Source organism: Perognathus longimembris, chromosome 2, assembly GCF_023159225.1.
Source record: "Perognathus longimembris pacificus isolate PPM17 chromosome 2, ASM2315922v1, whole genome shotgun sequence".
In the NCBI taxonomy this organism is placed as follows: domain Eukaryota; kingdom Metazoa; phylum Chordata; class Mammalia; order Rodentia; family Heteromyidae; genus Perognathus; species Perognathus longimembris.
Window position 1 is genome coordinate 72,602,082 of NC_063162.1, and position 17,070 is coordinate 72,619,151.

At 39.5% G+C, this 17,070-nt stretch overlaps 1 protein-coding gene across 4 annotated transcripts in view; it reads right to left on the minus strand.

The window, feature by feature from the left end:
• Positions 1–17,070, minus strand: part of Anln (anillin, actin binding protein) — a 44,683-nt gene that overhangs the window by 3,766 nt on the left and 23,847 nt on the right. For 2 of the 4 annotated variants that reach the window (XM_048339464.1, XM_048339462.1), the window contains 8 exons: positions 15,458–15,584; positions 14,514–14,562; positions 14,367–14,423; positions 13,596–13,634; positions 12,988–13,009; positions 11,842–11,954; positions 10,102–10,155; positions 3,406–3,492 (listed from right to left, as the gene is read on the minus strand). In XM_048339464.1, coding sequence (XP_048195421.1) covers positions 3,406–3,492; positions 10,102–10,155; positions 11,842–11,954; positions 12,988–13,009; positions 13,596–13,634; positions 14,367–14,423; positions 14,514–14,562; positions 15,458–15,584 — 548 coding nt within the window. The remainder of the gene's footprint in view (positions 1–3,405; positions 3,493–10,101; positions 10,156–11,841; positions 11,955–12,987; positions 13,010–13,595; positions 13,635–14,366; positions 14,424–14,513; positions 14,563–15,457; positions 15,585–17,070) is intronic. The other 2 variants (XM_048339465.1, XM_048339463.1) reach the window with 1 other exon arrangement.

The window sequence follows — 17,070 nt, forward strand, 5'->3', positions numbered from 1 at the left end:
GGGTTCCAGACAGCACTCCAGTCAATGGGGACATGTGGGCTTTGTCCAAGGATGGACTTCCACTGACACAGCAGAGGCAGAGCTGAGAGGGCCTCACTGACTTCAGCTGCTCTTCCCCAGAGCCCTAACTTCTATGCCAGTCCTCACTGTTGATTTTATGTTAAGTTTTATATTAAGAACAAAGCAAGAAAAACAGGTGACAATGCTGTGACAGGCTGGCAATCTCTGTCACACACACACAGCTTTCCTGGTGGGGCACAAGCATTCAGAGACGTTAAGTGAGCAGGCGTGCGGGTGCCTGCAGACATCTGCAATGACAGTCGCTGGCCTGACTCCATTGGCATCAGCGACCCATGGCTTTCCTCTCTGCGGTAGTTGATGGATAATAAGAGCTAACCTGATGTGGCTGGCTTGTGTTGTGAGAAGCGCCATTCTAAACACATCTTTACTTCTTTTTTTTCTTTGCCAGTCCTGGGGCTTGAACTCAGGGCCTGAGCAATGTCCCTGGCTTCTTTTTGCTCAAGGCTAGCACTCTGCCACTTGAGCCACAGCACCACTTCTGGCTTTTTCTCTATATATGTGGTACTGAGGAATTGAACCCAGGGCTTCATGTACACAAGGCAGGCACTATATGCAAGTGAAACAGCTATCTGTTGGTAAATGTGTGCACAAGAAAATATGAAAATATTTACATTAATAGGTTAAGACATATATACAGCGTTTAGGTCAGAATTTTAATTTAAAAAAAAAACTGAATCCAAGCACAATTTTTGCAAGACTATCTAGTGCCACCTGCTGGATTGCAGAGGAAAGCTAACAAGAAAGGACAATGCATCACAACATATTCCAAGTGTCCATCAGTAACTGCTTTACCCGCTGCAGTCCAGCACTCTTCCTGAACTGACAGCAACTGCAACTTGACTGGTACTATCCCTCTGTCCACCAAATTTTATGTCACAGAGAAACCACTTAGAGCTTCACCATGCCTGCAATCTTCTAGGCATCATCCCTCCCCATACTATTCTCTGATAATGGAAAAACCTGTGGCTGAGGCTCATTTCTTCCTCTCATGATACCCCTCAAGGAGTTAGTCTAGATCTGTGCCCCACGTTCAACCTCTTTGGCCTATTAAACCCACACATTTGTGTGTAAAGCTGTTCATGTTTTTCCTGCATTCCTAAATATGGATAACACCTTCCTTCACTCTGCAGACCTCTGCACACATCTTAGTTTCCTTGCTTCACTCCTCTACTGCCAAGCTTTGTATTCAACAGTTGCTCCTCAGTCCGCTGGCTCTGACCGCGTGCACTCTGATGTCTGCTCTGCCAAGATTGGAGAGAAGGCCACCGTTGTGCTGACTCCGTTCTATTAGTCATCCTGCCCCCTTCAAACTGTCTTCACAAAGCAACCACAACACTAAAGTCTCCTTCCCTTCCCTGCCATCTCCTCTGAGGAGATTTCTCTGCTGCCCTATCCTTGAAATAATGCTCCTCCAGATCAGAACCTCAGGCTCCCACCACACTGTAGGCATCCAAATCTTCACTTCAACCAGAACGTCTACCTTAAGTTCCAAACTCAGATCTTTGACACACAACTCTAAGCATCTAAAATTCAAACTCTTTAGGATCTAACAAACTAAAACTTCCGACTGTGGGTGGGAAGTAATTGGGAATAGGAGCGGAGAGCATTTTGGAATGATGGTAACAGTCTAGATCTTCAAGGAAATCTGGTTTCTGAGATGTAGCCATGTGTGTTTAAGTTTTATGGGTAAAGTGTCTAAAATCTACAGTAATTTTGACATTCCTCCAAGAAGATTGGACAGACTGGGTCGTGACTAGTGGATGGTTAATAGTGGGTAAGTGATAAAAATAGTAAAAAAAAAAAAATTACAGGTTAAAGACAAAAATCTAGGGGCTGGGAATATGACCTAGTGGTAGAGTGCTTGCCTCGTATACATGAAGCCCTGGGTTCGATTCCTCAGCACCACATACATAGAAAAAGCCAGAAGTGGCACTGTGGCTCAAGTGGTAGAGTGCTAGCCTTGAGCAAAAAAAAAGCCAGGGACAGTGCTCAGGACTGAGTCCAAGTCCCAGGACGGGCCAAAAACCAAAACAAGCAAAAAAAAAAAAAGATAAAATCTAGATGGTTGGCAGGTGGGTGTTCATTGTAAAATTTCAGTATCACTGCTTGCCTTTTTTCTTAATAAAATGTGAGATGGAAGACACAGTTCCCCAACCTAAATCTGGGGAGAAGCAGACTTGCTCCTCCCAAGGTCCTCTTTCTAGAAGCATCCCTGACACCCATACTGTTCAAGGCAGAATCTTGGGTGGGTGGGAGGGGTTCATCTGACCTCTGCCTTCCCTCTCCCTACAGCCATACCACTCAGGCCCACTCAGTCATTGTCCTCCCTCTCTGCATGTTTCTCCCTGGTCTCTCATAGGCAGTGGCTTGGCCTCCAAACTGATATTGGGGGTTGCCACCCTACTCCACCTCCATATAACACTCAAGATGACTTCTCAAAATCCCAAATGTGTAGCTGGGCACCAGTGGCTCACACCTGTAAGCCTAGCTATTCAGGAGGCTGAGGTAGTTTGAAGCCAGCTTGGGCAAGAAAGTTCTTGAGACTCTTTTCTTCTGTTAACCACCAAAAAAACTGAAGTGGGGGCTAGGAATGTGGTTTAGTGGTAGAGAGCTTGTCTAGCATATGTGAGGTCCTAGGTTTGATTCCTCAGTACCACATAAGCAAAAATTAAATCAAATAAATAAAAAAGTGGAAGTAGAACTGTTACTCAAGTGGTAGAGTACTAGCCTTGAGCAAAAAAGCTCAGGGACAGTGCTTAGGCCCTGAGTTCAAGCCCCAGAACCAGTAAAAATAAAATGAAAAATAAATTCCAATCATAATATTTCCCTCTGCTTCAAACGCTATAATAAGAACTCAAGGGCTTCAGAATAGTGTCCAGTTTCTTTAAAAGGTCCATCTTCCCTAACTATACCTTCCTCCCCAGTCTCTTCACCCCAGTCCACCACCACCAAATGCTAAGCTCTCGCTATCCCAACACCTGCCACAAGTGTGACATCTTTCCTTTCTTTGGGTGGGGGTGCAAAGGAGGGCCCGGGCATTGTATATGAACAAGAACAACCCTCTTTGCTCCTGGCTAACTTAGCAGTTCAGCATCCTCTAGTAGCTTAATTCTTGCCCACCCACAGTCCCTGCTCGTTTTGTTTAGCCCAGCCCTGACTGGAGGGTTATCTTTCTCTCTAGCACCTGCACAGTGAGTGACAAGAAGCAAATCAGCACAGAGCCAGTTCATCATGGGATTACATAGACCCTCATTCCTATAGAGCCCTAAGCCTAGAGGTCACAGGACAGAAGGAAGACAGGGAGGATTATGGGATGTTACTTACTAGAAATCCTTTCTCTTCAACACTTGAATTCACTTGGCAGTTTATTTTTAAATAAATATGACCTTCCAGAGAAGATAAAAAAGGCACCTGTGAAGAAAGTAGATAAATTATTTGCCTAAGAGTTTCAAAGTATTTTTCTTGATAAAACATGTGTATGGGCTGGGGATATAGCCTAGTGGCAAGAGTTCCTGCCTCGGATACACGAGGCCCTAGGGTTCGATTCCCCAGCACCACATATACAGAAAACGGCCAGAAGCGGCGCTGTGGCTCAAGTGGCGGAGTGCTAGCCTTGAGCGGGAAGAAGCCAGGGACAGTGCTCAGGCCCGGAGTCCAAGGCCCAGGACTGGCCAAAAAAAGAAAAACCAAAAAAAAAAAAACAAAAAACATGTGTAAATCATGATCAAGAGAAATATTGAAACCACAGCATTTTCTAAAGCTGGAGTATAAAAGATATGGCCAAAAAGCCACTGGTTCCTTAGCAACAAATACTTCTGAAGAATAACTGCATTCAAGGTATCACTTGACAAAAATAAAATTCCTAAGCTCCAAATTAATATGAGAAAGACATCACAGCTTTAAGAAATACATGTACCCATTAATTCACCATCACCAGAATGCACTCAAATGAATACAAGTCTGGATAAATCCACTGCAATAAAATTCATACAATATAATTTTACCCAGAAATAAAGAACAACAAACTCAAAAACAAAAACAAATCAATCTTTGAGTTCACATGAAACTGCAAGAAACCACAAGCAACCAAAATAATCTTTGAAAGAACAACAAGACTAGAGGAATCATACTTTCCAATACTGATTAAAAGCACTGGTAGTCAAGACAGCAGAGTTCTGGTTTGCCACAGGTTAGAAAATAAAACAGAATTCAGGCTCCCAAAATAAATCCACCTATCTACCACCCATCGATTTTTGACAAGGGTGCCAAGATCATTTAAAGGAAAAGTGATCTTCAACAGTGTTTGAGAAAACTGGATGTTCACATGCAAAAAGTGAGGTTAGACTTCTACCTCAAACCATATACAAAGTTATCTCAACATGGAGAATGACTTAAACAAGAGCTACAGAATTTAAGAAAAGACAAATACAAAACATTATGATGGACTTGGCAATTAATTTTGATATGATGCAAAAATACAAGCAATACAAGAAAAAAATTAGACTTCATCAAGATTAAGAACTTTTTTGACTTGTGGTACACTTTTGTAATTCTAACATTCAGAATTCAGAATGCTTAGGTGGATGATAGTGAGCTCAAGGCTAGCTTCAGCTACTTAGTGAGACTGCTTCAAAAAACCAAAACCTAACACCTTCCAACATGGAGGTTCTGCAAAAGTTAAAAATAAACTATCACATAACAGTGCAAATCCCACTTCTTAGTTCTTGTTCCCACAGTGCTGTTGGCCCACCTGTCTTCACTGTGGCTGAGAGCTAAGGAGTACCTTGTCGACAACATCCAAAGAGCTCAGCAAAAAAAGACATAAAGGGGCTGGGGATATAGCCTAGTGGCAAGAGTGCCTGCCTCGGATACACGAGGCCCTAGGTTCGATTCCCCAGCACCACATATACAGAAAACGGCCAGAAGCGGCGCTGTGGCTCAAGTGGCAGAGTGCTAGCCTTGAGCGGGAAGAAGCCAGGGACAGTGCTCAGGCCCTGAGTCCAAGGCCCAGGACTGGCCAAAAAAAAGACATAAAAACAAAATTCTAAAGACAACAACAAGACAACCCAAATAAACAGCCCAATCCAGTTTGGATGAAGTCCTAGAAAGACACTTTGTTTATATTTTCCAACAACACCCAGAAAGATACTCAGTGCCAATAGTCCTTGGGGAAATGTAAATCAAATCCACAATGATGGCACTTTGCATTCAACAGGACAGTCACAACTTTTAAAAGAGAAAAACAACTCACACTGGTGGTGGCATGGAGAAACAAGAGCCCATGTTACTGGAGGCAACACCAAATGACATAGGGGGTACTGGGGAAAACAGTGCAAGAGACCTTTAAAAATTAAACTGAATTACCATTTGACTCCCAATCACACGTCTGAGTATAGGCCCAAAAGAACCAATACAGGTGATCAATCAGATGTTCACAGCAGCCAAGAGGCAGAAACAACTTAAATGCCAACAATAGATGAAACAAAATGAGGCATACACCCACAATGGACTATTACTCAGACATAAAAAAGATTAAACACTGCAATGCATGCTACATCATGAGTGTGTACCTCTCAAGCACTCACACAAAGAAGCTGGACTCCACTTATTTGTGAAACACAGGATATATCCATTCATAAAAACAGAGTGCCCATTTGGTGGTTGCCAGGTGTGATGGGCAGTAAAGGACTACTTCTGAAAACAAGGGAATGTCTCAGAACTAACAGAGCTGATGGCTGCTTGCACAGCACCATGTCTTTACGAATAGCCACGGAACTGCTTATTTCACAGTTGCTACTTCTGTAATATAAACTTTACCTCAGTATATCATTAACAAAAAATACAATGAACTACTAATACATACAACATGAAAAATATCTCAAAAACATGTTCAGTCATACTAAAGACTATGTGGCTCTGTGTAAGTGAACTTGTCCTTGAGGATAAGCAAAACCAAGACTGGTGACAGAAATGTGGATTTCATGTGGGCCTGAGGCTGAGTGAAGGCAGCCACGGGAATATCTGTGCTGTGGCTAGTGCTAGGATGCAGCTGTATTCACTACTCCTAACTCACTGAATTCTACATTTGAGGTCTCTGTAGAAAACTGAATATGGTGATGTCATAACGTTATTGAGCACACACACCTATCATGCAATAGTGTTGTCCTGTTACCCTGCCTCTCCCACCTCACAAGCTTCTGATGCTATAGATTAGCTATATGTCATTTTGTCACAATAAATTTTTTAGTGGGAAAAAAATCTAAACATTTAAGAAAACATTCTTACAATGGTACAAAAGCAAATGCACTCAGTAGAAAACACACTTAGAACCTGGCATTCTGATCTTTCTTCAGGGATGCTGAGCACCTGTGACATCTCCAATCAACCAATCAGGAGGATAAATAACTGTCACTCTATAGTCCTCTATGCCAGTGTTTTTGGTTTTTTGTTTTTCCTTTTGAGGGGAGAGATTTAGATATAGGAATCGAATATAATAGATAGGATACTATTTTATTACAAAATAGACTTATGCTAGATGATTTTGCTCAACTTAGATTAATTATTCTGAGCATGCTTAAAGGTAAAGCAGGCTAAGCTGAGATGTTCAGCAATTTTATGGGGAGTAAGTACATTTTCAGCTTAGAACCTTTCAACTTATGATGGGTTTATTAGGATGTGAATTCATTATGTCTAAACTAGACCTCACACACACACACATACATACACACATATACACTCACTTCACTCTAAGAGCTACCTTGCCCTTTGCTATCACAATACAGTGCTAATATATGCCATGATGTAGCTTTGTCTTGATGTTTGCACCACTTTACTCCTGGAATATTTCCAAAGCAAAGTACTCCATACACAATTCGAGTCTGCAGTGGAGACGATGTGGAAGTGTGCTACCTCACAGTTCATGGGAAAGCCAATGTTGGGTCTCTCTGCAGAAGAACTGCCCAAGTCTAGCATGAAAAAAGTCTGGGTTGGCCTCAACTCACACCTCATCCCATAGTTGTCCTGACACAATGGCACTTCACTGTCCACTCTGGCTGATCTTCCAGGTAGAGCCAGAGATGCACACTCAAAACTATTCTTAGTTCTGTCCACTGAGTTCATCCCATTTTGCACCCCTAGAGGGAGCCATAGAGGGTTATACTTCCTCTGGTGCTCAGAGCTCTGCTTCCAGTAAGGATAGGAGTGTTCACAAAAGATTCTACTAGAATAACACAAAGCTACTAGAGAAAGTTTAAAAGCAAGGCTTCCCTTCCTAAAAGACACCAAAGACCTATGCAAATAGATTGCATGGATCAAACTCCAATAAGAAATGAGCCTTTTCTAGGTGATGCAAGCTGGCAGAGGTGCAAGGTTACTACAATTCATAAATTCTGCAAGCAAAAGGAAAAAGAAGCTGACCTTTAATGGCTCCGCTGGGCTATGGGTATATGGTATCTGAAGAAAAAGAGATAAAGCTGAGCCCCAGGCCCACATCTATTAGGTCTCTCTTGATGAATAAGGTCTGAAAGCAGAGAGAGCTCTTACAGACCTACAGCCCGTAGAGATCAAAGTAGTGTTCAAGGATGGGACCTAACTTCATTCTCCAGATATCTACTGAACCAAAAGTAACCACAGCCCAATCAAAACAACTTCAGAGTGCATCAAAGTGACCAACCAACCCCTACTCCAAACTGCCGAGAAACAAAAGAACAAATTATGATCTACTTCAGTTCCTACTGCTCTACTACAGCATAGTTCTGGCCTAAAATAATGAGAGGAAAAAATTACAAGACCTGAAAAAGCAAGAAAATGTGAAAAAAAAAGTAATCCAAGGAGTTGGAGGCACGGTTCAGTGGTAGAGCACCAGCCAATGAGCTAAAGTGCCAGATACTGAGTTCCAGTACTGGTCTTGGACCAAAAAAAAAAAAAGGGAAAAGTGTTTATCAAGAGAAATATCAACAGCAGATCCACAGATCTGGAATTAGAACATGAGGACACTTACATTACGAACAAGGGGAAAATGGGCAAAAGTGAAAAGATGGGGAAGATCAGCAGAAACAGAAGTTACAAAAGAGATGCAAATGGAAATTTAAGAACTAAAAAATTTGGATCGAAAAATTCACTAGATGCATTGTGAGAAAGGCAGGTGGACTTGAAAACAAGTCACTAGAAATGATACGAAGTGAAGACATAAATGTGTCACAGAGCTATAGGAACAAAGTCGCAGTCTAATGTATGTTTAGCTGTAGTTTCAGAAAAAAAGAACAAACAGGGCAGAAGAAACTTCATCCTCCATGCCTACTTGTAACTACAAACCCATGCTGTAAGATGCAACCTCTGACCAGAGCAATGGTATAATAAGCTATATGCTGGTGTGGCTTAGAATGAAAGGACACTATTAACAATTACACAGGCCAGCAGGCATAAACCAGGAAGCTTTAGACAGATGAGTCTAAGCAGTGTACTGCTAACTCCCAAAATCTATAGTTCTCATCAGTTATTTACTTAACGATTTCCCCTAATAATACTTAAACTGGTGTCTCTGTTTTCTAAAAGGAAACCTCTGTAAAAAGTTCCTTTAAGTAAGAAGATGAGCTTCGGGATGTCCTTTTCCCATTTTCCATCAAAGTATAGAACGATGACTATGTTAGACTCCCTACTGAAACAAAGGGTACAAGATGCAGCATTTACACTCTTAGATACCAGGCTTTACTTCAGTATCTAAAAGCTTTCATAAGACAGCAATCTACTGTTGGTGCTGTCTTAAATCTGGAGTGGAGAGCAAACAGATGGTGTCAAGCCCCATAGAAATTCCATGGTGGAGGGATCGTAGAGATAACCCTGTAACTCTGGCTCAGGTGTACTTGACAAGGCCCCAGTACAATAAACAAACACCCACCCACCCCCACTTACTGAGCAGTTTTGGTAGACAAGAAAGAACTGCCCCATCTCTCAAGGTCAATTAAACCAGAACCTTCTGAGCACAGGTCTCATATTTCCTCATTGACTAAAAAGAAAATGTCAACTATCTTCAGTACTCAAACACAACAACCACAAGTTACTCAAATACATTTCTGCTTTCCCATTGCTCATAAAATTATATTGCAACTGTCCACTATTTGATTTAACACTTAAGAGTAAAACATAATCAAGTTCACTGATTTGATTTGGCACTCAGTCATGTAGCTGGCAATTTAAGTTATAATTTTGAAGGAGTTATTTTAAAATGGAAGTATAATTAGTTATCTTTAGGAGTGACATCTTAAATTGTGCTAAAAATTTTCAAGAGAACAGTCATATTTAAAAAGATGTCACTGCAATCTCAATTTAATGAAATCTCTTACATATGTACAAATTAGCTACATGGCAATACATAGTAAGAAAAGCAGCTCACAGAACTCCAGAGTTTGTGTTTATCTAATTTGTCTAAAGAATTTAAAATAAGAAAACACTTCCCAGCATTTTGTTAATTAGTATTTCTATAATCTCACAAAATACTTACAATTGATCTTTATAAGCATATTTAAAATGTTTATGTTCCATGTAACTTTAATGCTAATCCATATAACCATGGATAAATTAGCCAATCTGGATCCTACAGGTTTTCTAATTTTATTTAAGGTATCACTGGTAACTCTTGCAATACATGGGAAGTCAGAAATATTGGATAATTTTAGTTTTAAACATTGTTACTAATTTGGTATTTTAATTGGTACTTGGAAAAAAATCAATACTGAAACGAATATAGAATGTTAAAGAATCATAAAATGGAAGAAAGCACAGAGAAAACCCCAATCTCAAGCATGCACAGGAAATGGGGGAGTTTGGAAGGAAGCCATAAGAATTCTGAGTGGAGAAAAAAGACGGTCACCTGTAAGATCCAAAGTAAGAATAATGTTCTCAATTATCCCAAGTAACAAAAGAATATGAGAGTAAGAGTTAGTGAAACAAACACACATGGACCAAGAATTAAGAACTGATTTCTTAAACATATTAGTTTCAAGGAAAGAAAATAACAGCAACCTTTTCCTGGAACAAATAGCTCAGTAGCTCTCGCTCTTTTACATCATAATTTATCTAAAACAAACAAAAAAGACCGAGGATCACTCAACTTGTAAAACTAACTGAACGACTAAAAAAAAAAAAAAAAGCTATATAAAAGTTTAGAAATTAACATGTTAAAATACATTTATACATTAAGAGTATCAAAATTTCAAATACATTAAACTTTTTTCAGTTAATTAAACGAAAACATTTTATAGAATTTTAAAGTTACAAAGCTTTTGTTAACCTGTTATTTCCTAACGGGAAAACAAATGTTAAAGCACATGTTACTAGCAGGGCAAATACAAGAAACCAGGCCATCTTATCTTTATAGGGTTTCACCTCTACATTGAGCCTGTAGAAATGTCTTATAATAATGTATCAAAGAAAAGTATTGCAACTCTCTGTCATGCAGATTTAAAAGGCCAATCTGAATGTAGAATTGTGATTACTGCAGGCAGGGAAGAGGAGGAGAGAGAAGGATGGAAGGAGACTCTGGACCAGTACCTCAACAGTGAGGTAGAAGGACTGAAGTCTAGTGGTTTGTAGCACAGCAGGGAAACTAGGATTCATTAGCACCTACTACTGTACAGACTTTACACAGAGCTGAAAGACGAGAACTCCAAGGCTCCAAAACACAGAAATTAGGAAAAGGGAGTGCTAATTCCCCTGAATTGATCAGTATACTTTGTGGATATTTGTTAAAATATTACTGCACAATTATTGCATGATAATGAAAAAGTTTAAGATAATTAAAGAATAGCACTGCCTCTGGCATTGTTACTCCTTCAAATGGACTTGTTAGATCTAAGTTCAGTTACAGTTACATTACGGCAGAAACCCACTCAAAAGTAATAAAATATAGGTCTGAATTCTGAAGTCTTTATTTTGGAAGTATGGAAAGAAGTCACCTAGCTTCCAAAGGACTTTTCTAAAAAGAAAAATGTAAAAAAAAAAAAAGAAAAGAAAAGACAAAAGTAGCTTTCAACCACCTAAGAATTAAATCCACACTAAATCCAAAATTTCAGGGCTGGGAATGTGGCCTAGTGGTAGAGTACTTGCCTAGGATGAATGAAGCCCTGGGTTTGATTCCTCAGCACCACATATACAGAAAAAGCCGGAAGAGGCACTGTGGCTCAAGCGGTAGAGTGTTAGCCTTGAGCAAAAGGGACAGGGACAGTGCTCAGGCTTCAGTACTGGCAAAAATAAATAAATAAATAAATAAATAAATAAAAAATATAAAATATCAACTCAAATAGGCAAGTTACTATAAATTTATCATCTGAATACAAGAAGTAACAACATTTCCTTACTCAGAAGTGACAGAGAATAAAAGCACAGGGAAAACTTCCAACATCAAAAACTGTATTGTTTCAGTAAACCCATATCTGTTAAAATGTGTCTCTAACAACACAGTATCAACCAAAGACTCAAAATACATAAAAGCACTGTGGAATTTTCATTTACCTAGTTTTTTTTTTTTTGGTTTTTTGGGTTTTTTTTGCCAGGCCTGGGGCTTGGACTCAGGGCCTGAGCGCTGTCCCTGGCTTCTTCTTTTTGCTCAAGGCTAGCACTCTGCCACTTGAGCCACAGCACCACTTCTGGTCATTTTCTGTATATGTGGTGCTGGGGAATTGAACCCAGGGCACAGCCCTACCTAGTTTTTTTTAAGACTAAATGTAATAATATACCAGACACTTGTAAACAAAGGTGTGTTACCTTGTCTAATGCAAACTTGGTATTTCCTACTGAGGCCAGCGACAGAGTATGAGACCCAACCAGGGCAAAGTTGCTGGTGCGCACGGCATGAAGGCCTCCTGGGCTGGCCAGCACTGCAAGGAGAGGACATTGGCTTTATTTCCAATGACTTTTCTTAGGACTAGTAACAACCCTCATCCCATCCCAACAGAAGGACATCAAATTGCCTCATTTTTCCTCGTTAAATGAGAAAAAGAACACCAACATTTCCTAATGAAAGAAAACTATGTAGAAGGTTTCAGTGAGGTACACATGTTTCTTAACATTTGGGATGGTTCTTTAAAGAAACAGAACATTTTTAAATGAGAACATTCAAAACAATTTTCCCATAAGAAGTATGGAACTACTTCATTACTATTAACATTCAGGTTGACAGGATTAACCAGAGGCTATCTAGCTCTGCCCAAGTATTCTTAGTCACTCTCCTGTGCCAGATGAAAAGAGACCCATAGCCCAAGGGAGGTGAGTGAAACCAGCCTTATTCTCATCCCCTCTGAAAACTTAGGGCTTAAAGCCCTTCCACAGGAGGCCTCTCCTGGCTTTTCTGACATAATGCTGGTCCCATCTGGATCAAAAAGGTAAAAAGTAAATGCATTGTGGGTGGTACAAAACAAAGGCACAGGCAAAGGGAAGAGGCTGCCAAAAACTAGGATCACACATTTACTCAATAATGAGAATCATCACCTATATGGGGCCTGAAATGGGTGTGACCAGGCTGTGTGCGATTCTGGCAGAAATCTCTCATGTCACTAAGAAAGCCTGGGTAGAAAATATTATCCCCAAGCAAACCAGGGTAAACACCATAAAGCAAGGTAAACACTCAATAAGATAGTACACAATTCTTCTTCTTCTTCTTCTTCTTTTTTTTTTTTTGCCAGTCCTAGGCTTGGACTCAGGGCCTGAGCACTGTCCCTGGCTTCTTTTTGCTCAAGGCTAGCACTCTACCACTTGAACCACAGCGCCACTTCTGGCCATTTTCTATATATGTGGTGCTGGGGAATCGAACCCAGGGCTTCATGTATATGAGGCAAGCACTCTTGCCACTAGGCCATATTCCCAGCCCCAACAATTCTTCTTAAAGTTTCAAATTGTTAAGATCCAACTCACCTGATGAATGAAGGTTGCTTTTCTAAAAAAAAAAAAAAAGTAAAGAAAAAGTTATTTCCTTCAATATGGAGATTAAAATACTAAGTATAAGACTGTAATACTAAAAGAATTACATTCCACACAAAGTTTTTTACAAAATTACTGAGAATTTTTTCAACACTGACATCATTTTGCTTATTTGTTTGAAGACAGTGTCCAGCTATTTATTTAGCCCAGGCTGGCCTTCAATTCACCATCCTACCACCTCTACCTCCCAAGTGCTAGAAGTCACTAGAATTTAGTATTATTTTAAGGTTTTCATTGTACTGGGTATTTAGAACAGATTAATAAATGTCTAACTGTATGTGCAAGATAAAGACAACTCAAGAGAACTCAGTTTCATAAAACTTATACTTACCGGGGCTGGGAATATATATGGGGCTGGGAATACATGATGCCCTGGGTTCGATTCCCTAGCACCACATATATAGAAAATGGCCAGAAGTGGCGCTGTGGCTCAAGTGGAAGAGTGCTAGCCTTAAGCAAAAAGAAGCCAGGGACAGTACTCAGGCCCTGAGTCCAAGGCCCAGGACTGGCAAAAAACCCCACAAAAAACAACTTATACTTACCGTGGTTATAGATGTAAGGAGTCTCTTTGGAGTAATAGCCTAGAAGAGGAGATAGTATATTTTATTTCCTCTTAAATACTGTGATTTAAAGTTTAAAAGCAACAGATATTCTCACATAAAAAAATAATATGACTAGACCATACTCAAATCCCTTATGAAGACTTTCCCAACATGCTTTTTCTCTATTTATTAATGTATATTAATTGTACAAAGGGTTTCACTGTGATATTCCTATACATGCATGTAATGTGCTGTGACCAAATTCGCCCCTTCTATTACTTTCTTACCCCTTCCTACCTTATAAAACAATTTTTAACAGATGCTATTCATTTTTATTGTTAGAACTAAATAAATTTTTCTTCTCACTTTTTCCAACAGAAAGTCAGAATGGAGAAAAACTGTACGAGAGAAGAGGAAAACAAGAGCAGACCAGAAAGATGGGAACTAAGCTACAGCTCCATCCTTAGCTTGTACAAGTGACCATATAACCACATCATGGTAGACAATTTAGCAAGAGCACTGGGGGAGGGTTTAGCAGCTTTAGTAAACATTAGCTGCCACATGACTACAGAGAAAGTCAATTGTCTATTTTAGAGTACCTGGAGGGCCATGATAACACTTATGACCCACATCATCTAAATGTCCTACCTCTGTACTCACACTTACACAGGGCACCATGCAGAGAGCAGGGGCATGTCACGTCAAACTATCTACCAAATTAATATGATCGACAGCATTTCTGACTATAATAATGACTTCTGTCATTCTCACCTTGGACTTTGATGCTTTTTTCTTCTTATCAGGGCCTGAGGAATCTTTCTTTTGAACCTATACACAAACCCAAAATATTATTAACTTAATACGTAATATTTTAAAGAAAAACACAATTGATTATTTTAGAAATCTTTCAGTGCTTACCAAGCTGTAAACCTCAATATTTATTTCAAAATCATTGGACACATCTTGCCTGAAAAAACCAAAAAAAATCATTAAATATAACTGAAGAAAAACACCAAGATATATCCTTAAAAATGATGCCAAATAACAATTGCAGGGCTCTGAGAATAAAAGAATTGTGTTTTTAACTAAACACAACAAAAATTGGTAAAACCGGTGGGAATTTTTTTTCCTAAAGAAATATTTTCCTCAATATTTGTAATTAAAGATCTTTAACACAAGTAGCAATTTATTTTCAAATTAGATTTTGACTTTGTAATTTCGAAATAAATCAGGCACTAAATTTGAAAACCTTTGTATTAAGACTAGATATAGAGCACATTATAAGATTTAAATCATGTATAAAATTTATGGTGCAGTTGGGCACATATAATCCTAGCTACTCAAGAAGCTGAGATCTGAGGATCACAGTTCAAAGCCAGCCCAGGAAGGCAAGTCCCTGAGACTCTAATCGCCAATAAACCACTCAGAAAAAGCCAGAAGTAGTGCTGTGGCTCAAATTGTAGAGCACTAGCCTTGAGCACAAAGAGGCTTAGGCACAGTGCCCAGGCCCTGAATCCAAGCCCCAAGAATGATTTTTTTTTTTTAAATTATGGTGCAGATTCAATCTATACACTACTTGTAAGTATCTACAATCACAGAGAAGAAATGTACTACTCAATGGGAAAAATATCATCAGAAATACATATGAGTTTGAAGGCTGCATTATAGAAGAGGAACATAAAACATTCTATGAATTATCACAGCTGGGATGCAGTTCAATGCTACAGCATATGCTTAGCATGCATGAGGCCCTGTCCATCAGAGTACCACAAAAGGTATTATATATCACCTATATGCTTAGACTGTGTTAACTCTGGTAAATGAAAAACACGTCTGAACAAGCCAACATATGATTCACTTACAGAGTAAATGTAGTCGTGAATGTCAGAGCATCGCCATTAAGAGAGTTCAAAGTACTTGCTAATGGTGTAGCTACCATATTTTCCGCTCCTGCTTTTAGTATAATTAAGTAATAGTAATTTGCTGCATCTGGAAGAAATAATCACATTACCTAATTACACAAACAAAACCAGACCAGCTATCCAGCATTCTGGAAGACCAAAGGAATACAGTCATACTGCAATTGACTTACATAAATTTTACATTTAAAATTATTAAGCTCAAGCTCCAAAATTGTAAACAAGACAGCTATAATCCAGGAATAAACCGCATCATGATCTCTCCCAGTTATGTGGATTGAAATAACTTCACTTGACATTTCTTAGTGTCTACTGTTTGACTTGTACTTAATGATCCCTAACTACATAGCTCCTGGTATAAATCTCCAAAGAATGAACCATGATATTTTAAAACTGAGAAAGTACCAAGTGCTGGTGGTTCATGCTTATAATCCTACCAACTCAGGAGGCTGAGATATCAGGCCTGAGGTTTAAAGCCAGACTGGGCAGAAAAGTTTGTGAGAACCTTATCTCCAATTAACCAGCAAAAAGCCAGAAGTGGAGCTGTGGCTTAAGTGGTAGAGCAACTGCCTTGAGTAAAAAAGCTAATTAAGAGTGAGAGACCCCGAAGGGATAAATTCTAGTATAAGCAGCTTCATTACAATTATTTGTCAGTAATAACCACATCTCAAAGTGCACACTAGATTACCAAGAATTTTGTGCCTACATGCCACCAAAGTCAGACCACAGCAAGCATCAGAACTCAGAGTTCCTACAATATTGCTATTATATATACAATAATGCTCAAACTATTAAACATCTCCCTTCTCTCCTCTCAATTTCACCTCTAACCTATGACCAGCCTTGCTTTCCCTCAAAGAGAATATTCTCCACAAATAAAATTTTTAAAGAACTTGATAAACACTCACCTAGTATCTACTAGAACTTTAATTTTGTTCAGTTTTCTAGAACTGTCCTGCTGTGTTTTCAGATTCTGGTGTTACATTTCCCTGTACACACTTGGCTTTGTATGATTTTTAGTAGGATATATTTCCTACAAGTTTGCCGACTACTCAGTCCATCACGAAAAGGGAATAATACTTCAACACAAATGTCTTCATTGAGATGCTCATCATCTACCACCAGTAACTCACAACTTATACAAGTTTCCTAATGAGGTAAGGTTTTGGGGGAGGGGGAAGAAGTAGGGGAGCCAATCCTAGGGCTAGAACTCAGGGCTTGGGCATTGTCCCTGAGCTTCTTTTTGCTCAAGGCTAGCACTCTACCACTTGAGCTTCCGTGCCATTTCTGGCTTTTTCTGAGTTTACTGGAGATAGGAGTCTGATGGATTTTCTTTCCCAAACTGCTTCAAACCTGATCCTCAGATCCCTGAGTAGATAGGATTAAAGGTGTGAGCCACCAGTGCCTGGCCTAATAGGGTCAGTTTTAACTCAAATAGAGCCAAGTACGGCTAATGAAAGTCAAATGCACATTCTATCAGAATATCATCTTAGGAAAATATGCCCCCTCCCCTGCTGTAAGGCCTATCTTTGTCTATGAAACTTGCCTTTGCTTCT